This window comes from Gobio gobio, assembly GCF_949357685.1.
Source record: "Gobio gobio genome assembly, chromosome: 9".
In the NCBI taxonomy this organism is placed as follows: domain Eukaryota; kingdom Metazoa; phylum Chordata; class Actinopteri; order Cypriniformes; family Gobionidae; genus Gobio; species Gobio gobio.
This window is the reverse complement of record NC_137115.1, coordinates 7,175,904-7,196,310: the sequence shown is the minus strand read 5'-3', so window position 1 is coordinate 7,196,310 and position 20,407 is coordinate 7,175,904. Positions and strand designations below refer to the sequence as shown.

The window sequence follows — 20,407 nt, the reverse complement described above, 5'->3', positions numbered from 1 at the left end:
CGTTATGTATGCCCGAGCGGCCGTCTGTGTCATACATTCTGTGAGTGAGATCCCACCCCTGTGGGCGGGTTGAAAACATGCAGAACTAGCTCCTACTTCTGGCTGTAGTCTTTAGCCTCTGGTCAAAAAAGTCTCAGATGACGCAAAATGACGATATTTGCATCATCGGAGGCTTTTTTCCGGACATAAAATACATAAAGCTCTTGTCTCAGGGGGAATATACACGCTTGTCAATATTTTTGATAAGGAAGCTGAATTTGAGTTATGTTCACGTGTTGGTGCTGAGGCCCCACGTTATAAGCAAACGTTTCAATGATTCTGTCACAATTCACTAGTGTGAGTGCCCGTGATCACTACCAGAGGGCACTCCAACCCGGACTGTCATTCCATCAAAGACTACATTACCTATAATCCTTTGCCACTCATTGTTTGCATCTGTGTCTCATTACCCCATTACCCCAGCCTATATAAACCATGTTCACTCTGTCATTCTCTGCGAAGTCTTGTTTGTTTTGTTCACACTGCATTTCTGAGCGTTTTCCCTGGTTTCTTGTCTCTTGGTTTTGGATTTCTTGCCTGTTCTGTGGATTACCCGTTTGCCTGATTTGACTGATTACCTGTTATGACCTCTTGCCTGTTTGTTGACTACGAGTGTGGATTACCTTTTCAATAAAGCTGCATTTGGATCCTCAACCTTTGTCTCTTGGAGCAGTTTGTTACAGGTTCACTGTTCGTTTTATCATGACGGCTATTTTAGAGGCGTGTCTAGCGATCCATTCCACAGACTCCTTTGAATGTCTTTCAGAACTTTTCAAATGAAAAGCTCTCAATTCAACCCAAAATAAACACATTGCTACAAAAACGTTCTCATACTTTTTTTGAAGGCAAAATCACTAAAGACAAATTGATTGTGAGTTGGCTAACTGTTGTTGTTGTAATATCTCCGGTCTGCATTGCCCTCTCCAAGCGGTGCTTGAACCCAGGTCTTTCCGCATGGGAGTTGGACGCTCTAACAATGAGGCTAAAGGCTGCAACCTCTAGCATTGTCACTAGAGCATCTTTTGACATCAGGGGAGGGAGATTTACCTGCACAGCTCTCACTAGCTGGCCTCCATTACACTATCATGACAGATCTATATAACAGCCGCTATCAAAATAATCTGGCTGAGGGCACGGGCCGCCTGTTGCCGACCTATAGTCTAGATGGTGTTGTTACTAGAGGTCTTCACGGAGCCCCCGAGACCCGTGGACCCGGGACCCATACGAGTTCGGGTCTATATTTTAAATGATCAGCCGGGTCCGGGCCAGGTCCTAATCTATTACTTCGGGTCCCGGGTCTATTTAACATTTGTGTGAAATAACCGAGTCGATCCGGACTCGGAAAACACCTGCCCATGATCAAAGTCAGTCATTACTGCTTGTGTGTTTTTTGTAACTTGCAACTTGCAAAATTAGGATAAGAAAAGTGTGAGCTGGGAAATAAGGTTTAAAAAGAAAGTAAGAAGAAAAACACAAGCAATCTCTCTCTCTTTCTCTCTCTCTCTCTCTCTCTCTCTCTCTCTCTCTCTCTCTCTCTCTCTCTCTCTCTCTCTCTCTCTCTCTCTCTCTCTCTCTCTCTCTCTCGCTCACGCTCGCTCTCAGCCATTGCAAGCGCACAGTAATAATGGTACCTTCATGAGTGATGTGAGAAAAAAGCGAAAAAACAACGAATATAAAGAAGTTAAACCCACGGGCACCTCTTCTGTCTGGGCATCCTTCATGCATATTGTGGACAAACATGAGAAAAAAGTAAGTGCTGTCAAGTGTATTAGCCTACGTGTGACGCACTGTTGAAGTTTTATTTGAACTTACATTTAAATAATATATTTCAAATCAGCAACACAATCTCAGGTGAACTGTCACATAAATGTTTTCTATGACGTTCAAATTGCGTAAAAAAGCTCATATTTCAGGTTGCTCCAGCTAACGTGCACGTGCAGTCTCAAGTGTGTGTCATGTTTCTATGGCAACCCGAGCTTCCGCTGTGACTGACTTTAATAATAATATGAATGAACCATCTTATTTAATCTTAAAGTTTTGGTGAACAGACTCGGCTCACAGAGATGATAGCAAATAAATAATGCTGACGTCAGCGGTCACCGAACGACCAATCGTTATTATAGTTTAAAAAGGCAAACAGTCAAAGTTATATTATGCGAGTTAACTAGAGTCGAAATGCAAATCTGCAAAGACGCATTTGTCATCCGTCACTGTGACATAAAGTGGACTTTTAAAGCTGAAATGATGAGTGAATTAAGCATGCTTGGAATAACAAGAGAGGAATAACATGGATTTAACTTTTTGTAATGCATCACAATCAAGTAACGTTACATGGAAGGGAGACGACGGCTAACAGTTATAGGTAAGACAAAAAGTTATATTTTTCGCAACTTGTTTATTGACTTGTTAATATCAGTTTATTATGGAATAAGTGACAATCGGGTCCAGTCGGGTCTGTGTCTTCACGCCGGGTTCGGTTCCAGCTTTTAAATAATAGACGGGTCCAGGTCGGTTCCGGGTACAAAATTTTTGGCATTTCTCGGATCTGCACGGGTCCGGGTCCAGCTTTTGAAATAATAGACGGGACCGGGTCGGTTCTGTTTAGCACATTACGGGTCTCTTCGGGTTCGGGTACTAATTTTTGGACCCGTGAAGACCTCTAGTTGTTACAGCATCTATTAGCAGAGATTAACAACCTGGTTAATTATATATGGACAGAGAGAATATGGAAATGGTCAAATAAACCTAAATTATGACTGTTTAATGGTGCGTTCACACCGGACGCGATTCGCGTGAGTGATTTACATGTTAAGTCAATACAGAGACGTGGAATGGCATTCTGCGACACGATTCGCGCGAATGAGGCGGCACGATTCGCGCGATTGAGGTGGCGCGAAGGACGCGAATTGAGCGTTTTGAACGCACGAATCGCAGGAATCGCTCAAGTTGAAAAATCTGAACTTTGGCGGATATTTTGCGCCGCGTTAACCAATCAGGAGCTTGCTCTAGTAGTGACAACAATGAGGAGAAAATCTGTATATTAATATCTGGTTCAGACAATATGTTTATCACTGTGATAACATTAAATGACATGAAACACAACCCAGTCTCTTTTTGTAAAATGCAAGTTTATGTATGATCAATAATACAAAAGTATAAGTAATGTATAACAAGCTATACATGAAATAAAGCAAACAATTCAGTCAAACATTCAAAGTCAGTGCTAGTAGGCTAAAATTACAACTGCAACGTACAGTTATAGCCTAAAAATATAAAGTAATGAAACTTCTCTTTGCCCTCAGCCTAAACGATTTGCCAGGGAACAAATTATAGATCCATGAGAGCAAAGATCGGCCGTTACAAGACGAATTATAGCTCGAGACACACCACAGAGACATCAGAGCCAGCGGCAGACGGCAGAAGGACTGGCCGAGGAAAGGTTGCCTTCGCCGGCTTTGACGAGCGCTGACCGCTGCTGATCCACTGGAGCTCACAACTCCGAAAACGCCAGATAAAATGTTCAAAAAGGCACTCTTTATATAAATAAACCACAGATTTGAGCTTTAAACAACTACATTATCGACTGAAAAAGTCTAAAAACTACGTTTTGTCACACATTAACAGTAGATTTTAACAAAAAAAAGACATGTAAACATAGCCCATGTCAGCCATTTCTCAACGAGACGAGCTGCTGGTGGAAGCCCCGCCCATGACGCGAATTCGCGTCTGTTGTGCAGTGAATGTCACGCGCGATTCGCCGGAATTTCACGCGCGATTGAAGCGAGTAAACTCAAAATGTTCAAGCATCCACTAGAAATAAAATACCCTTGATTGGCATTATAATTGGACCTCAAGGGAAAAAGAAAATAATTTAAGGCGTTTAATTTAACACAGGAAGAGCTCAGCTTGTCTGTTCCTCATGTTTCCTGGGTGATCTTTGACTGACTTACGTAGGTGTAATTTCAATAAGAGTTTCAAATAAGTCCTGTCATATGGCTGACCTTAAGAAAGGGGTGAATATGGGGTTCATGGTTACCTTATTGGTTACAGTAAGGTGGGGTGGCGGAGAGGAGATAGAACTGACCTACAGTAATATGAAGAGGCGGGAAGAGAAGAGAAGAAAGGAGCAGAAAGAAGAAAAGACACAAGAAGAGATGAGGCGAGGCGAGGCGAGGCGAGGAGACAAGAAGAGACAAGATGAGATGAAAAGAAACAAGAACAAGGGCCCTGTTTACACCTGGTATTAAGAATTTGGTTGATCGGATCACAAGTAGACGAGGGAGACACATTCCCGTTTACACCTCCTTTGACCACTTTTGACCACTTCTGTCCTGATTTCTTCGAGGGGAGGGTCTTACGGCCAGGTAAATCTATGTTTTTTTTAGATCTTTCGATCTAATGAATAAAATGAGCTTGCTCAATTTACATATGAACACGACTGGAGATGACAGAAAAACATACGGAGAGCATCAGCTTTCGTTTCTGCTCTGAGAGCCGCAAGATCAAGACGCTGTGAGTGTGTGTTAGAAATCAGGGATGATGAGAGAACATTGTGCTTGGTATATTTTTCATCTTCAAACCAAATTTGGGTCTTCAGCCGACAAAGTTTAAATCCAGTCAGATCTGGCTATAGTGCGCTTTCCATTATCCCATAGTGTTACGCATTAGGTCAGTAGGAGGAGAGTAGACGTCTTTTGCGGCTGTTCGAACACATTTGACCACATGACCGTTTACACTACAAAAGCAATTCGGTCGAATGCGTTTTCAACTACCTCTGGAAGTGGACAAAATGGACAAGCTCACAACTTTTTAGACTCTGTTTACATCTGTATTTAGCATCGTCCACTTGTGATCGGATCAACAAAAACACATCTTAATACCAGGTGTAAACAGGGCCAAGGAGATGAGAAGAGACGAGAAAAGACAAGACAAGAAGAGCCGAGGTGCGAACAGAGACAAGAAAACATAAGAAGGGACGAGGCAAGGAGGCAAAAATAAGAGAGACGAGATGAGAAGAAGAGACGAGTGGAGATTAGAGGGAGGAGAAACATGAGGAGACATGAGGAGACAAAACAAGATTAGAGGAAACAAGATGAGTGGAAGATAACAGAAGAGACAAAAAGACAGGAGACAAAATGAAAGGAGATAAGATGAGCCTTTTAAAAGAGTCAGAACTCACAAAACCAAATACACACAAAACACAAAAACACAAAAAAATACACAAATACTCACAAAAACACAGCTTCTTTACCTTCTTAGCTATTGTCCACAATTGCTCACTTGCAAAACAACCCTCACTTGATTTAATTACAGACTGAAGCCTAATTATGTAATTTAGTTTCCACGGTAACCTGACACGGCCTCCTAACTAACCCCAGCCTGTCACTGACCCCTGCCTCTCACCCAAACCATCCTCAACAATTATAACACACACACACACACACACACACACACACACACACACACACACACACACACACACACACACACACACACACACACACACACACACACACACACACACACACACACACACACACACACACACACACACACACACACACACACACACACACACACACACTATATTATCAAATCAAATTTAAAGGGATAGTTCACCCTACATTTTAAATTCTGTCATTATTATGTCGTTCCAAACACGCAAGACTTCCGTTCATCTTCAGAACACAAATGAAGATCTTTTTGCTGAAATCTGAGAGCTTTCTGTCCCTCCATTGACAGCGAAGCAACTACCATTTTGACGCTTCAAAAAGTTCATAAAAAGATCGCAAAACTAATCCATACGAATTGAGCGGTTTAGTCCACATTGTCTGAAGAGACATGATCGCTTTATACAGTATGATGAACATATTGAATTTAGGCTTTTATTCACTTTTACACATTGATCAGTGAACAAAAACAGAAGCTCAACCGAACCTACTTGACACACGAGAACAAACCTCATTGGTTCTTACTGAAGCTCAAACGTGCTGCATAACACGAGAATTAACCTCATTGGTTCTCATGTCAAGTGAACATGCTTGAGTTTCTGTTTACCACAGCTGATCTGTGTGTTGATCAATGTTTATATGTGAATAAAAGCCTAAATTCAATCTGTTCATCATATAAAGTGATCGAGTCTTTACAGAAAATGTGGACTAAACTGCTCAATTTTTATGGATTAGTTTCTCTTTATGAACTTTTTGAAGTGTCCAAGTGGTAGTTGTGTAGCTGTCAATACAGGGATCCTAACCCTTTGATAAGAGAAGAACATTTCTGAGTGTTTTATCCTAGAGGATTATTTTCTGATTTTATTTTATTTTCTACTAATGAAATGAATGTCCATTTAATCCCAAGTATGAAGGTTTCTTGCTAACCTAGTCCTGCTCTGTGATCAATGATCACACACACACACACACACACACACACACACACACACACACACACACACACACACACACACACACACACACACACACACACACACACACACACACACACACACACACACACACACACACACACACACACACACACACACACATACACCGAACTCCAGGCTACTCCAGAGGGACTGACTATGCAATTAGCATTCTGTCCTTTTCCTTTACAAGAAACTGTCTGCTAAATGACAACTAATAATCTAAATTCGAATGAATACCAAATTAATTTCGCTCACACTGTTTTAATGGAGGCAATATTCCTCCTCTGAGCTTGTCCAGCAGAGATCAATGCACAAGACTTAATTGCTGCATATGCCAATGGAACAGTATGAAGGTTAGATTGATAGAATTAGATTGTAAAAGATGGTCTTGTGATTTTTGACCAAAAACAAAAACAATCAGGCTGGAAGGACAGAGACAAGGGAAAAGAGCTTGAAAGGTATAATGAGTGTGTTTACATTTATGATTTTATCCTTAATGAGCTGACAATGTGTAAGGTCATGTATGTTAACACCGTAAACTGATTATTTATCAGGGAAAGGTCATGAGGAGTTTAAGCAAAACCACCAACATTGACCTGTTACTCTGATTTCCCTTCACATGAAATCACAAATTCAATGTATTTTCACATGTACTCCATTGTTCAAAAGTTTGGGTTTGGTTTTTCATGTTTTTAAAAGAAGTGTCTTCTGCTCACCAAGGCTGCATTTATTTGATCAAAAATACCTATGGGGTTGAGACCCGTGCTGGCAAAATGTGTCGAAATGCCCACAGGCTAATTTTGAGCTACAGGCAAAACAAGTAAAAAATGTAAATTTTGGTCAGTTTTCCGGTTCACACAAAAATTAGTTCTTTCAGCCCTCGTCCAGTGATCCCAAACCTCAAAATAGCATTTTAAACAACTATAGGTATCTTCATTTGTACGTTTTCTGAGAGGATTACCTTTACTTTGTCCATGAAAAATGCTGTTTTCCATAATATTCATAGCGAATTCTCGATCACCCGTGGCTACGCCACTGATTCAATGTTATCTAAATTATATTTCATCTGCAATAGCATTGTGAACTTTTGCAATCATACGTTTGGTCATTAACTTTTAAATGCATCAACTTGCAGATTGCAAACACATGAGGAGAGACTCAACAGGCAGATCAACATCCTATTTCTCCGAAACACTAGGAAATTAAATGCAACTGAACGTGGATGATTTTAACTGTGACAAGATGATTGACAGGACGGTTGTGAATTGTGCAGCAAATTGGGATGAGGGAAGTGATAATCCTTTGCTGAATAGAACGTTCAAAAAGATAGCATTTATTTGAAATAGAAGTCCTTTGTAACATTACTGTCCCTTTGTTCAATTTAAAGGATTAGATCACTTCAAAATAAAAATGTCCTGATAATTTACTCACCCCCATCTCATCCAAGATGTTAATTTCTTTCTTTCTTCAGTCGAAAAGAAATTATGTTTTTTGAGGAAAACGTTCCAGGATTTTCCTCCATATATAATGGACTTCAATGGCAACCAACCAGTTGAAGGTCCAAATCAATGCAGTTTCAAAGGGCTCTGCACTTTTCCAGCTGAGGAATAGGGTCTTATCTAGCGAAACCATCGGCCATTTTCAATAAAAAATAAAAATGTATATAGAGTGGGGCAAAAAAGTATTTAGTCAGCAAGCAATTGTGCAAGTTCTCCCACTTAAAAAGATGAGAAAGGCCTGTAATTTGCATCATAGGTACACTTCAACTATGAGAGACAGAATGAGAAAAAAAATCCAGAAAATCACATTGTCTGATTTTTAAAGAATTTATTTGCAAATTATTGTGGGAAAATAAGTATTTGGTCAATAAAAAAAGTTCATCTCAATACTTTGTTATATACCCTTTGTTGGCAATGACAGAGGTCAAACGTTTTCTGTAAGTCTCCACAAGGTTTTTACACAGTGTTGCTGGTAGTTTGGCCCATTCCTCCATGCAGATCTCCTCTAGAGCAGTGATGTTTTGGGGCTGTCGCTGGGCAACACGGATTTTCAACTCCCTCCAAAGATTTTCTATGGGGTTCAGATCTGGACACTTACGAAGTGTATTCTTGTGTATTCTTACGAAGCCACTCCTTCGTTGCCCGGGCGGTGTGTTTGGGATCATTGTCATGCTGAAAGACCCAGCCCTGTTTCCTCTTCAATGCCCTTGCTGATGGAAGGAAGTTTTCTGTCTCTCATAGTTGAAGTGTACCTATGATGAGAATTACAGGCCTCTCTCATCTTTTTAAGTGGGAGAACTTGCACAATTGGTGGCTGACTAAATACTTTTTTGCCCCACTGTACTTTTTAACCACGAATGTGCGCCTTCAGTGTTGTGATTCTTCATGGCGTATGACGTCCTCACGTCGGAAAGGTCACGACGTGGAAGTACCGTCCCAGTGCCGAAAAACTCAAAATTGTCCGACATCGTTGTTTTACCTTTCTTTTTGCAAATGGCATTTGATTTAGTCTTTGCACATTCGTTTTAACACTGGGTCGGTACTTTCGCGTATGTCACGGCCGTGAAGAATCACAACACCGAAGTCGAGCATTCGTGGTTAAAAAGTACATCAATTGTTATTTTTTTCTTGAAAATGACAGATGGTTGCGCTAGATAAGACACTATTACTCAGCTGGGATTGTGTAGAGCCTCTGAAACCCTTCGAAGCCCTTTGAAACTGCATTGATGTGGACATTCAACCCGTTTGTTGCCACTGAAGACCATTGTGTGGAGAAAAAATTCTGAAATAATTTCCTCAAAAAAAATGAATTTCTTTTTGACTGAAGAAAGAAAGACATCTTGGATGACATGGGGGTGAGTAAAAAATCTTTTTCCTTTTAAAGTGAACTAATCCTTTAATGCCTTGCCGTTTTCTTGCATAAATGATCAGCTTTTAGTTGAACAAACACACTGATTAAGTGTTTCAATGCAACTACTTCACAAGTTCACACTTACAAATAATTAGAGTATGTGTATTTGGCGTGCTGTCCGGGGGAGGGCTGCAAAGCTCTGAATGTGGCCCGAACCCAAAGTACTTCCCCCGTATCCCTGGCTGGGATAGGAACTAGACGGGTGTGGCGCAGGGATGCAGAAAAGACTGTCGGGGAACAGAGGTGAGTCGCTATATTTGGCCTCCAGTCGCACTGATTGGGTAGATCATTTGAACGTGCTCTTCCTGAACCTTGTTAATAAACCAGAAACATTAGGCAGTACAATAAAGCTGAATCTGTATCTATTTTAGTGTTGTAGAATTCCTATTCATTTGTGACTGATGGATGCATTTCAAGTTTCAACAAAACTTCTCTTATTTTTTTAATTCAGCCTTTCCAAAACAAGATCAGGTGGAGGGGAAATTCGTTTTTTTAAAATATTATATTTAAAGGACCAGAGGAAACATATTTTTCATACATGCAACCAATGCAATTCTCGTGAAATCCATTCCTCTCCATTTTCATCAACAAAATGGAGTCATTACAGCATGTCTGATGGGAGGATATATGGCTGATTACAGATAATGGCAGTGAAAGCAGCTGTGTGGATATATGACACAGTGGGCCGTAGCTCTGCAGAGCTGTTATGACTTTATTACTTTAGACTGGATTTATAAGTTCCCAATTTAATTCAATTTATTTTCAAACCTCTTGAACAATGTAATTAATAATCATAATTAAGTTAAAGCCATAAGATTACTCACCCAAACCCAAAAGACTTTTGTTCCTCTTTGAAACAAATGAAGATATTTGAATGAAACGTGAGAGATTTCTGTCCCTGTAAGTCCATGAATCCACTTTGATGTTTCATGAAGACATTGTATTATATGATGAACAGATTTAATTTAAGCTTTTATTCAAATATAAACATTGATTAACGCACATTAATAGAGCACGTCAAAAATGGTAAACAAAAGCTCAAATCTACTTGCATGACACACGAGAAACAATGAGGTTTCACAAGCACATCTGAGTTTCATTGGAATGACATGAGTAACTGAAGACAGGATCCTTATTTTTGGGTGAACTAACCCCTTAATAGTAAACAACTTTCAGAGATCAGATTTTTTATCTTGCATCAATCTTTTTGAATTATGATGATTTCTAATGAAATTAGGTTCAAACAACAAAGTTCACCGGGTTAGAGGAACTTAATAATTTGTAGCATACTTAAAAACTAATTATGTAAAGAAAAAAAAAACTAATTTCAACATATTGTGTCAGCACTAGAACCAGTTTTTAGAGAGCTTTTTAGAGAGCAGCGTGGCCGATATAAAGCTGATTAATAAAATTAATTTTATATTATTATTTAATTTATATTATTTAAAGGTGCAATATGTAAGATTTTTGTAGTAAAATATCCAAAAGCCACTAGGCCAGTGTACTCACAATATCCCAAATGTTTCCAACTCTTTGTATATCGTGAGAAAATTGCTATTTTCACCAAGGAACCGGGACATGTGAGGGAGTCGCCTGTCAATGGCATTATATCCGCGTTACCCTCGGTTTACACTTTTACTGTAGTGGAACCATGGCAGCAGACGTGGACAACTGCGTAACGTCTAGCGGCACGCTGTTATAGTTTCATTCAAACATTATGGACCATGTCAAGCAGACTTTGGAACAAAATGAGAAATCAAAAGTTATCGACGTGGCATTTTCGAGATGGCTAGTGCTTCACAACAAACTTCGACTTGACAGAGATGCAAAAGGAAAAAGTGAAAATGCAATTATTGAGACATAGTGGGCAACTGGATATAGAGCAGCATAGTTTGAAATCAAGGATTTAAAATTTGCTGATCGTGCGTCACCAGTGATGATAGAACTCCTGTCCATATTCAATTCACAGGGGCCGACCGTTACGCACAGAGTAACACATTTTTATGCAGGCTACAAATGCACACTACAGAGGATCTCACAGCTGTATTCAACTAAGGCCATGTCCACACTAATACGTTTTCGTTTGAAAACGCATCTTTTTCTATCCGTTTTGGCCTTCAGTCCACACTGAGTCTTCGCTGTAATGTGGACTGTGAAGACGGAGGTATCTGAAAACGATGACGCATGTTTAGTCATGTGACGCATATTGTACCAATAGATATGTGTTTATACCGCTATTGTGCCAGTTATGTGCTATTCACTTTCACACAGTTGCTAAAATATGTTACTTTGCACACTTCATACCACAGTCCTGAAAGGATGACAGAAAATTTACTCGCATTTGCTGTCCTGCGGCAAAACACGAGTGGAGTTGCGTTTTAGACCAAACATAATAATGGTTGACCGAGTGCGACTTGGACGCATCAGTGAATGGTGAGATATTTTGCTAAATAAAATGATCCTGCCAGAAGAATTGTGTGATAACTTTATGGTGTCTGTATCATCTCAGTGAGCTTTTATGAGGTTTTACAAATGCACAGTAAGTTGAATTTGGAGTGTACTGACGTTTCAGTGAGGATGAGAAACCTTTGGAAAACGGTAGTGTGGACGGAGAGCGTTTTGAAACGAAAACTCAGTTTTCAAATCTATCCGGATTAATGTAGACGTAGTTTATTGGAAGAAGTGTTTATTGGATATTGGAAAGATTTGAGCAATTAAAAGCAAACACTATAATACTTTTTCGCATATCGTTTACTTTCTTTGTTCAACAAATCAATTAACAGCATCTTAGACAGAACTGTTAAACAGACAGAAGATAAACTAAAAATGGAGAATGGGAGCCGTTCTCAGCGTTGTCAAAATAAAAGTCCCGCTTCTGACAGCCAATCAGCCAATCAGAGAAACGTATCAGCCAAAAAAAAAAGCCAAATATCGGTGATATATCAGTCAACCACTACTTTAAATACTAACAGGTCTTTCCCTTTACTAAAAAAACAAACAAAACATAACACTTTTTCAACATTATTTTCTTTATCTGGTTCTATGCAAAGCGCGCTGGGAAATCCACTGCCATTTTTCAAATGAAAGATCATTTTCTTTTTTTAAGTTAAAGGGGCTATATGCAACTTTTTCCCCAAAATAAACGTAACAATAGCCTTTTTATTTTACCATTTATGACTCAAACATCTCCTGATGAGCATACTGACACCTTGTCCGCTCACAGTGGGTGCACCTATAAGCCTGTATCCTATTTTTCCTATTTTCTGGCGGGTCGTCTTTTCCCGCGCTGTCTGCGGATGTGACGTCACCACCGCTGCGAGAGCGAGCAGAAAATGAGAGCAGTTCTGTTTTTTGGCCACAGGTGTCAGTTGCGAGTTTAAATTTCAGAAAAACGCATATAGCCCCTTTAAGTTAAGTTAAGTTAAGTTAAGTTCCCACAATTTAAAAACAAATAAAACTAATGCAGACATTTTAGTTTAAATTACACACATAGAATGATCAACATTATTATGTCAACAGATCAAATATAATATTTACAACATAAAAGGTTTAATTAAATCAATAAATTGTTTTTTTTTCTAACTACAGCCATGCATTTAAATTGGGGTAATAGGACCCCTGAATTACTTTTTAGAGTGTGTCTTTCTCACGTGCTCTCTCTCTACTTCACCGAAGCATTGGCACTCAGCGCTGGCATTCGAATCTCTGCGCCAGCTGGTGTGTGTGGGTTTTGATTCCCTGTGTGGAGCTTTTGTGTTAAAGGAACATCATGTGTGACATCAGCGCAGTAAAAGCACAGCCCTGATGAAACCTGTTCTGACTGCACCTGAGCCTGGAGGCGGAGAAGTCACAGTCTGACCAGCCCAGTGCACTGATACGGAACATGTTAAGCGATTTTCTGCCATCACAAATTACGGGCTGTTATTTCCTGGCCACAGAACCAGCGGCCATCAGACCCACTTTGCACAATTAAAAAAGTTTAATTCAAGGTGCATCAATAGTTTTCAGTTTTATTAATTTGTATGCACTGAACAAGAATACACTAAACATGTTCCTAACAAAAGTTGTTTTATTGACCTTACTTAGATACTCAAGTATGTTCAAAATCTGTCCAAATGTTGTCCCAAATTGAGTCGTCTGAACATACAATTTTACGTTGAACAACGCTTTGCAAGTTCCCAGCATTGGAGCTTGAAATAATTATGTGGTGACAATTATCACAACTATTTTAATTTATGCTGCTGTTGTCACTGTTAGTTCGATGTCAGAGTTCATATTTTTACTGAATTAACATTTTTGAGATTTGTGCATCTCATTGAAACTTTGAGATTGAATATATTTACACAAAAATGTATCTTTTATCTTCATGGTGAAAGATTGTAGTTTGTAGATAAAATACTAAACCATCTTAAAGGGGTCCTTCACCACTGGAAAGATGAATGTGTATTTAAATTGGGTCATTTATGTAGTACAAATGTGAAATTATTTTAGAAGTTGGTGCCTTCTAGACTGAGAAAAGCCAGAAAATTTATTTTTGGCTCATTTGGATGAAAGACAACAACTCCCAGAATGCACTTGCTTCGCTGCCCTATGAGGCCACTCCCAAAGCCACGCCTACCGGTTACATCTCTTGCCCACCGCGGCTCCACCCCACCGTCGTTTTGATTTTTATAGTAATACAATAATTTAGTTCAGTTAGAGAACAGACACTGCAATTAAAAACTGAACGTGTCTGCTCAATACAGCACGAGCCGAATGAGTGTCTTAGCACAAACGCAGCAGGACAGGAGTCAGATCTCATTCATCAGAGAGTGAGGAGCTGACAGACCAGATGATCGCGGAAGATTTGGTTTCAATGCAAAATGCACTTGTTTAAGTGAGTTTGTCATTGTACCGTTTTGTTGTTGTGTTTTCATGAACCTACAATTCAAGCAACCCTCCCCCGGATTGGCGCCAATTTTAAACCAAAACTAAAATGAGCACGGCCTCACAGTCAACTTCAGTGATTTAGCATTAAGCTTTGTATCAGTAGAAACCCGGTAGTATATTGGAATTATGGTACTTTCCCTCTCATGTCCCCCTGAGACAAGAGAATTATTTCTGGAAAAAATCCTCTGATGGCGCAAATATCATCATTTTGCATCATCTGAGGATTTTTGGCCAGAGCCTAGAGACTACAGGAGCTAGTTCTGCATGTTTTCAACCCGCCCATAGTGGTGGGATCTCACTCACAGAATGTAAATGCGCACGGCCGCTGCCGCTCAGATCGGGCATTCATAACGGAGCGGTGCGGAGCAAAGTGAGTGTTTCAACTTTTCAATGAATTCCTATGAAAGTTAAGCTTCCATAGGCATGATCTGAAAACTCGCCAGACTGGACACCGAGAATGACTGCCGCGCTTAACGTTCCCTCAGCTCTGCTCAGCTCTTCTCTCGTAATGAATGAAATCTGACTCCTGCTGCGTTTGTCCCGTGACTTTCGTTCGGCTCACTCACACTTTATTGAAAAGACACGTTCAGTTTTTAATTGTAGTGTCTGTTCTCTAACTGAACAAAATTATTGTATTACTATGAATATCAAATGGACGTTGGGGTGGAGCCACGGTGGGCAAGAGATAACCAATAGCCGTGGCTTTGGGAGTGGCCTCATAGGGCAGCGGAGCAAGTGCATTCTGGGAGTTGTTGTCTTTCATCCACATGAGACAAAAATACATTTTCTGTCTTTTCTCAGTCTAGAAGGCACCAAATTAAAAAAATAAATGACAGTTTAAATACACATTCATATTCCCAGCGCTGAAGTGCCCCTTTAACTTTCATAGGAATTCATTGAGAGCGCTCGCTTTGTTCCGACCGCTCCGATATGAAGGCCCGAGCGGCCGTTCTGTGAGTGAGATTCGGCTGTGAGGCGAGTTGAAAAAATGCGGAACTAGCTCCTACTACTGGCTGTAGTCTCTAGCCTCTGGCCAAAAAAGCCTCCGATGACGCAAAATGATGATATTTGCGACATCGGAGGCTTTTTTCCAGACATAAAATACACAAATCTCTTGTCTCAGGGGGACATGAGGGGGGAAGCACGAACATTCAAATATACTACCAGGTTTCTACTGATACAAAGCTTAATGCTAAATCGCTGAAGTAACCCTTTAAGTTCTCTTGACAAGAATTTACAAAAGTTTTTAAGCTTTCAGTTGCCAAGTTGACTGTAATATGTTCAATTAAATTAAATTCAATTTATTTGTATAGCGTTTTTCACAATACATATCGTTTCAAAGCAGTTTTACAGAAAATGCATGCGTCTACATTACAATTGAAAGTGATTTGTTATCAAAGGAGGCTGTGTCCAAGTTATGGATTTCAGAAAACGTACATATACAAATCATAGTTAGCTAACAATGTATTAATAAACAATGTAATAACAATGGGCTCATTGAAGTAAAGAATACATGTTGATTAGGGTATATAGAAATATACATTTGGCATTGGTGCATGTTGATGCAGAGCTGCGTCATCTGAAGTCCTCGCAGGAGTTGAGTCGATGTTGCCTTATTATTTTTAAGTTAGGTCAACTTTTTTATAGTGTTAAAGTATCGATATGAGGGTACTGATGCTTATCAGCGAGGAGGCAATGCGTTTTGTTTAGTGGCTTTGTCAAAATGTGTGTTGAAAAAACATCACATTTGAGTATTCATTTTGTAAAGTCCGCCACATTTCCCAATTCATAACGTTCAATTGTTGAATTCTAGTAAAATGCTTCGGAGTTCACAAAATTAAGCAAAGCCCAACATCGCTAAACAACCCTGCTGTAAAATTTCCATATAATTAGCATTATGCAGATAATCAGACAGGTCGTGTTTCATCACCAAAGAGCAGAAATTCTAGTGTGATCGTGGCATAATTTTATGCATAGTAAGATGGTTGCAAAGCCGCCATTTACACAAGATAAGAAACTTGTCATTAAAGTAAAGTGAGGTATAAAATCTGTCATTAGACTCTAATTATCCTGTCCTGCAGTTTGTGCAGCTGTCATCCGTGTGCAGCTAAATGTATTCTCTCAGTTCAGAGAATTACTGCATATATTATTCAGCCACAGCCAACATCATACCGCATTATCTCCCCAATCAAGACCACATTTATCAGTGGGAGGCTGAACACAATATAAATGCCACCGCACTTCCACGCGGCCGCATGTGCGCACACACACGCAACGTTAATCACATGTATTGATATATGTGTGTCTATGATTTGAGCTCTTCTGCGAGCGTGTGATATGTAAGAGAGACTCACTGTCGGGCAGCCGCCATCATGCTGATCCTCCAGGAATCCAATTCTGCAGAGCGCCTTATCGTTCTTCAGCCAGTACTCAGACGAATCCAGAACAGTGTTACCGCACAAAACCTGACACAAACACAAACTTTTATCAGACTGAGGCACAACACTTAAAAACCTTAAATTGTGAACGTACAGCCAGGGTTTTTACATCCATCTTTTTATGCATACATTTTGTGAAGTTCACATGAGTGATTGGATTGCATCAAGAAAGATCGCTGATTTCGTGATTACACACATCACTTCACGTCGGCGTATCATGTTTTGTTGATTTCAGACATCCTGGAAATGTTCAGCGTGTCTTGTGCATGTAAATGTTTCGGTTTTAGAGCTGCGTGATTCTGGATAAATTAAGAATCACTTCATTGAGAATATATTTTTGTTTCAAATAGAGATTCTGAACAGACAACTAAACATAATAATGTGATTTACTACAGGTATAGATAGAAATGGCTCATTATACACCACTGTACACAGTTCACACACAACAAACGAACTGAATTTAAAGACACGCCTTCTTGATGTAAAATGGGCACCAGCAAAGACAATTGATAATTATTATTTGTTGTAATACGTTTTAAAACATGTTTTAAATATTATAAAATATTATAAAAAGTATTGAATTATTGATTTCTTCATCTAGTTTTTAAGTGGCACTCCTAGTCCTCTGTTTAAATCCTTTGGCGCAATGATAATGTGTTAGTCTGAGTAAGCAGCCCTTTGCAGTTTTCTGGGACGCTTCAGGACACATTAGCGTTTATACCATTTAACACCTCTGAATGTGCTTTTAGTTTCTGGAAGTCATTTACACCTGTATTGAGTGCAATTCCCTGATCGGATGACTCAAGATAAATGATAAAAACTAGTACAATGGGGCCATCCTGTCCAAATTACTCATATATTGAACAAAAACAAACAAACAAAAAACAGTTACAAGTATAGAATAAGCTTCGGGTCACGTTTCATATTACGTTTTTCGAGTCACGGATCGGATCATTTTTCGGATCCTAACTACTTCCCTAACTAATACAGTTCAAACATTAATAAAGCAATTGAACAGTCAGTAAAAAATATTTACAAATGCACTAATTACAAGTTTTGATAAATATAGCAAAGGTACACATAAAGGTAGTATTCATTTCAGGTATAGAAATGTAATAATTCAATGTAAAATAACACTGTATACATGTAAAATGGATTAATGTTTGTAAAAGCTGTGTTGTTTGATTAACATTGACATAGACAACAGCAAGTAGTTATAGGCTGCTGTCACTTTAAGACCTAACGCACGGATCCAATGTAATGATACACTTGCGGTCTTTTCTCAACTGCTTACGTTCACTTAACCCTTAAATGCATGCCACGGGTCTTTAGCGACTCGAGACGTCATTCACTTCCCTCCTCCTCATTCATTTTTTAAAGTTAGACATCAACCTTCTTAGTATTCCTCAATCAATCAATTTTAAACAATATAACAAGAAAAAAAAAAGATAATTGAATGCCTGTTTTTCCACTAGTTTTTTGTCAAAATTGTGGTGTGTAAGATTGTACGTATTTTTTTTCCTGCACAATAATAAATTAATCTATAATGACGAAATAACTGCAATTCACCTTTATTCCACAAGGTGGCAATGTCTGATACACAATGATGAAGTGACGTTTCACTCAGACTTACTGCAGACTGAAAACGAAACAATAATAATTATAATCTGCAAAACTTGAAATGGCTCAGCGATTTACTGCAGAGCAAGAACTGAACTCAATCAAATATTACTGTCACTGTCACTTGATGATGGATCTGGTGAAGGAAGCTGTCAGTGATCAAAATATTTATTTTCCAGACGTTGAAAATGAGTTTTGAGAATATGCGTGAGATCGTGAATATGATCCAGATGCAGACTGTACTGGGAAATGAGCTCTGACGAGGAGAGTGGTGATGGTATAAAACATCTGCTCAAACTGAACCCTTCCAAGCTCCAAAAGGGAACGAAATTTGTTTTATTTTATTTTATTCTTCTGTAATTGTTGCTCTAATATCAGGAGTTTTATATATTATCGCGACAGGTATAGATCTGTCCATGTTAGATATAGATCCGGGTCGCTAAAGACCCGAATATGTAAGAATGTTTGGCGAAACAGTCATGCATTTAAGGGTAAAAGGTGCAGTGTGTATATTTTAACGGTGAGGTTGTAAATTGCAATCACCAACTGCTCACCCCTCCCTTTCGAAGCACATGGAGAAGCTACAGTCGCCCACACAGGACAAAAATGTTGTCGTCGGAGAGAGCAGAGAGTGACTAGCGCTCTGTGAAGTTTGTCCGTTTAGGGCTACTGTAGAAACATGACGGCGTAAAATGCCAAAACTTCACTGTAAGGGGACGTCGGCTCATTCTAAGGTAATAAAAACATAACGGTTCATTATGCAAGGTCTTTATACACCACTGAAAACATTGTTATGTATATTATATTGCATTTCTGTCAATAGATCCTCATAAATACTACACACTGCACCTTTAAGACATAAAATACGGTGTTTACGATAATCCTTGCCGAGACGGGTATTATGACATCAATGTGTGTATTAGGGGTTGCACCTTTATGAATGACTTTAATGCTCTGCCATGACGCTTTAAGCTAGTTGATGTCAAGCTAAATATACAGGCTCTGTTTCCAACAGTTAAAAATGACAAATAAACGCATACTCAGAGAGCTCTCCACAGGAGAGGTTTGATTATACCACCTGGATGCTCAAAATTGATCGGGGGAATGCACGCTTATTGTACAGGTCAGTTAATCACCGTTTTAAACTAATGCGGCGCTGCATTGTAACGCACACACATAGCTTGCACATCACGCGGAGATTGCGCGTGCCTCACACAAAATCATTCAGTAGCGCCAAAATGCTGTGTCAACACTGTTCTGTGATTTATCACTAAAATAGCTTATTAAAAAGTTATAGCATATATTTCTTAGTAACTAAAACCGCTTCACTATTAGTAGATTAGTAGACTATTAGTAGAGTTGGTTGCTCTCTGAATTGCGTCTCTCTCTGTGCACGTGCACATCAGGTGTGTGTGGCTGTGCGCACAGATAACAGTGTGCGAGACCTGAATTAAATTCTCTTTTGCCTCTTCGAGCGCTGGAATGGTTTAAAATCTGTATGTAAACTGGCAAGACAAAACACGTGCAAATGATAAACTTTCACTTTTTAGTGGTTAAACTCGCAATTAATCCACGAATCACATGCGTGCCGAACCGTGGAGCCTGGTCCGTACGGATCAACTACGATCCGTTTAACCCCTAGAAAACATTGCATCCACTTCTCAGAGAAAGTGTCAACAGCAGTATGAACTGATGGCGATATATATTTACTTACAAGGTAAGCAGCTAACCTAGATAGTTATTTTTTATTTTTACAAAATGTATTTTATTCAAATCCAAATGTTAGTGAAAAAAAACAACAACAAAAAAACTTTTAGATATCAATCTGCATCGTTGGTTATGCTCATCTTTGCTAGCTTTTTTGAAGCCATCTTGAGTAAACAAGCTAGCCTGGATGCCAGCCGAACTTAGCCAACATCTGTGGTCGGGAAGTTCTGTCTGGACTTGATCCGTTGTGGAGCAACTATGCTCGAACCAGAGCTGCTCAGACCAATCAAATTGTCAGGATGGGCTTTATACAATGATGGACAGATGCTCAACAGTAACG

At 39.4% G+C, this 20,407-nt stretch overlaps 1 protein-coding gene across 5 annotated transcripts in view; it reads right to left on the bottom strand.

The window, feature by feature from the left end:
• sphkap (SPHK1 interactor, AKAP domain containing) overlaps window positions 1-20,407 on the bottom strand; it is a 259,654-nt gene that overhangs the window by 73,516 nt on the left and 165,731 nt on the right. For all 5 annotated transcript variants that reach the window (XM_079825691.1, XM_079825693.1, XM_079825692.1 and 2 more), the window contains one exon: window positions 16,657-16,767. In XM_079825691.1, coding sequence (XP_079681817.1) covers window positions 16,657-16,767 — 111 coding nt within the window. The remainder of the gene's footprint in view (window positions 1-16,656; window positions 16,768-20,407) is intronic.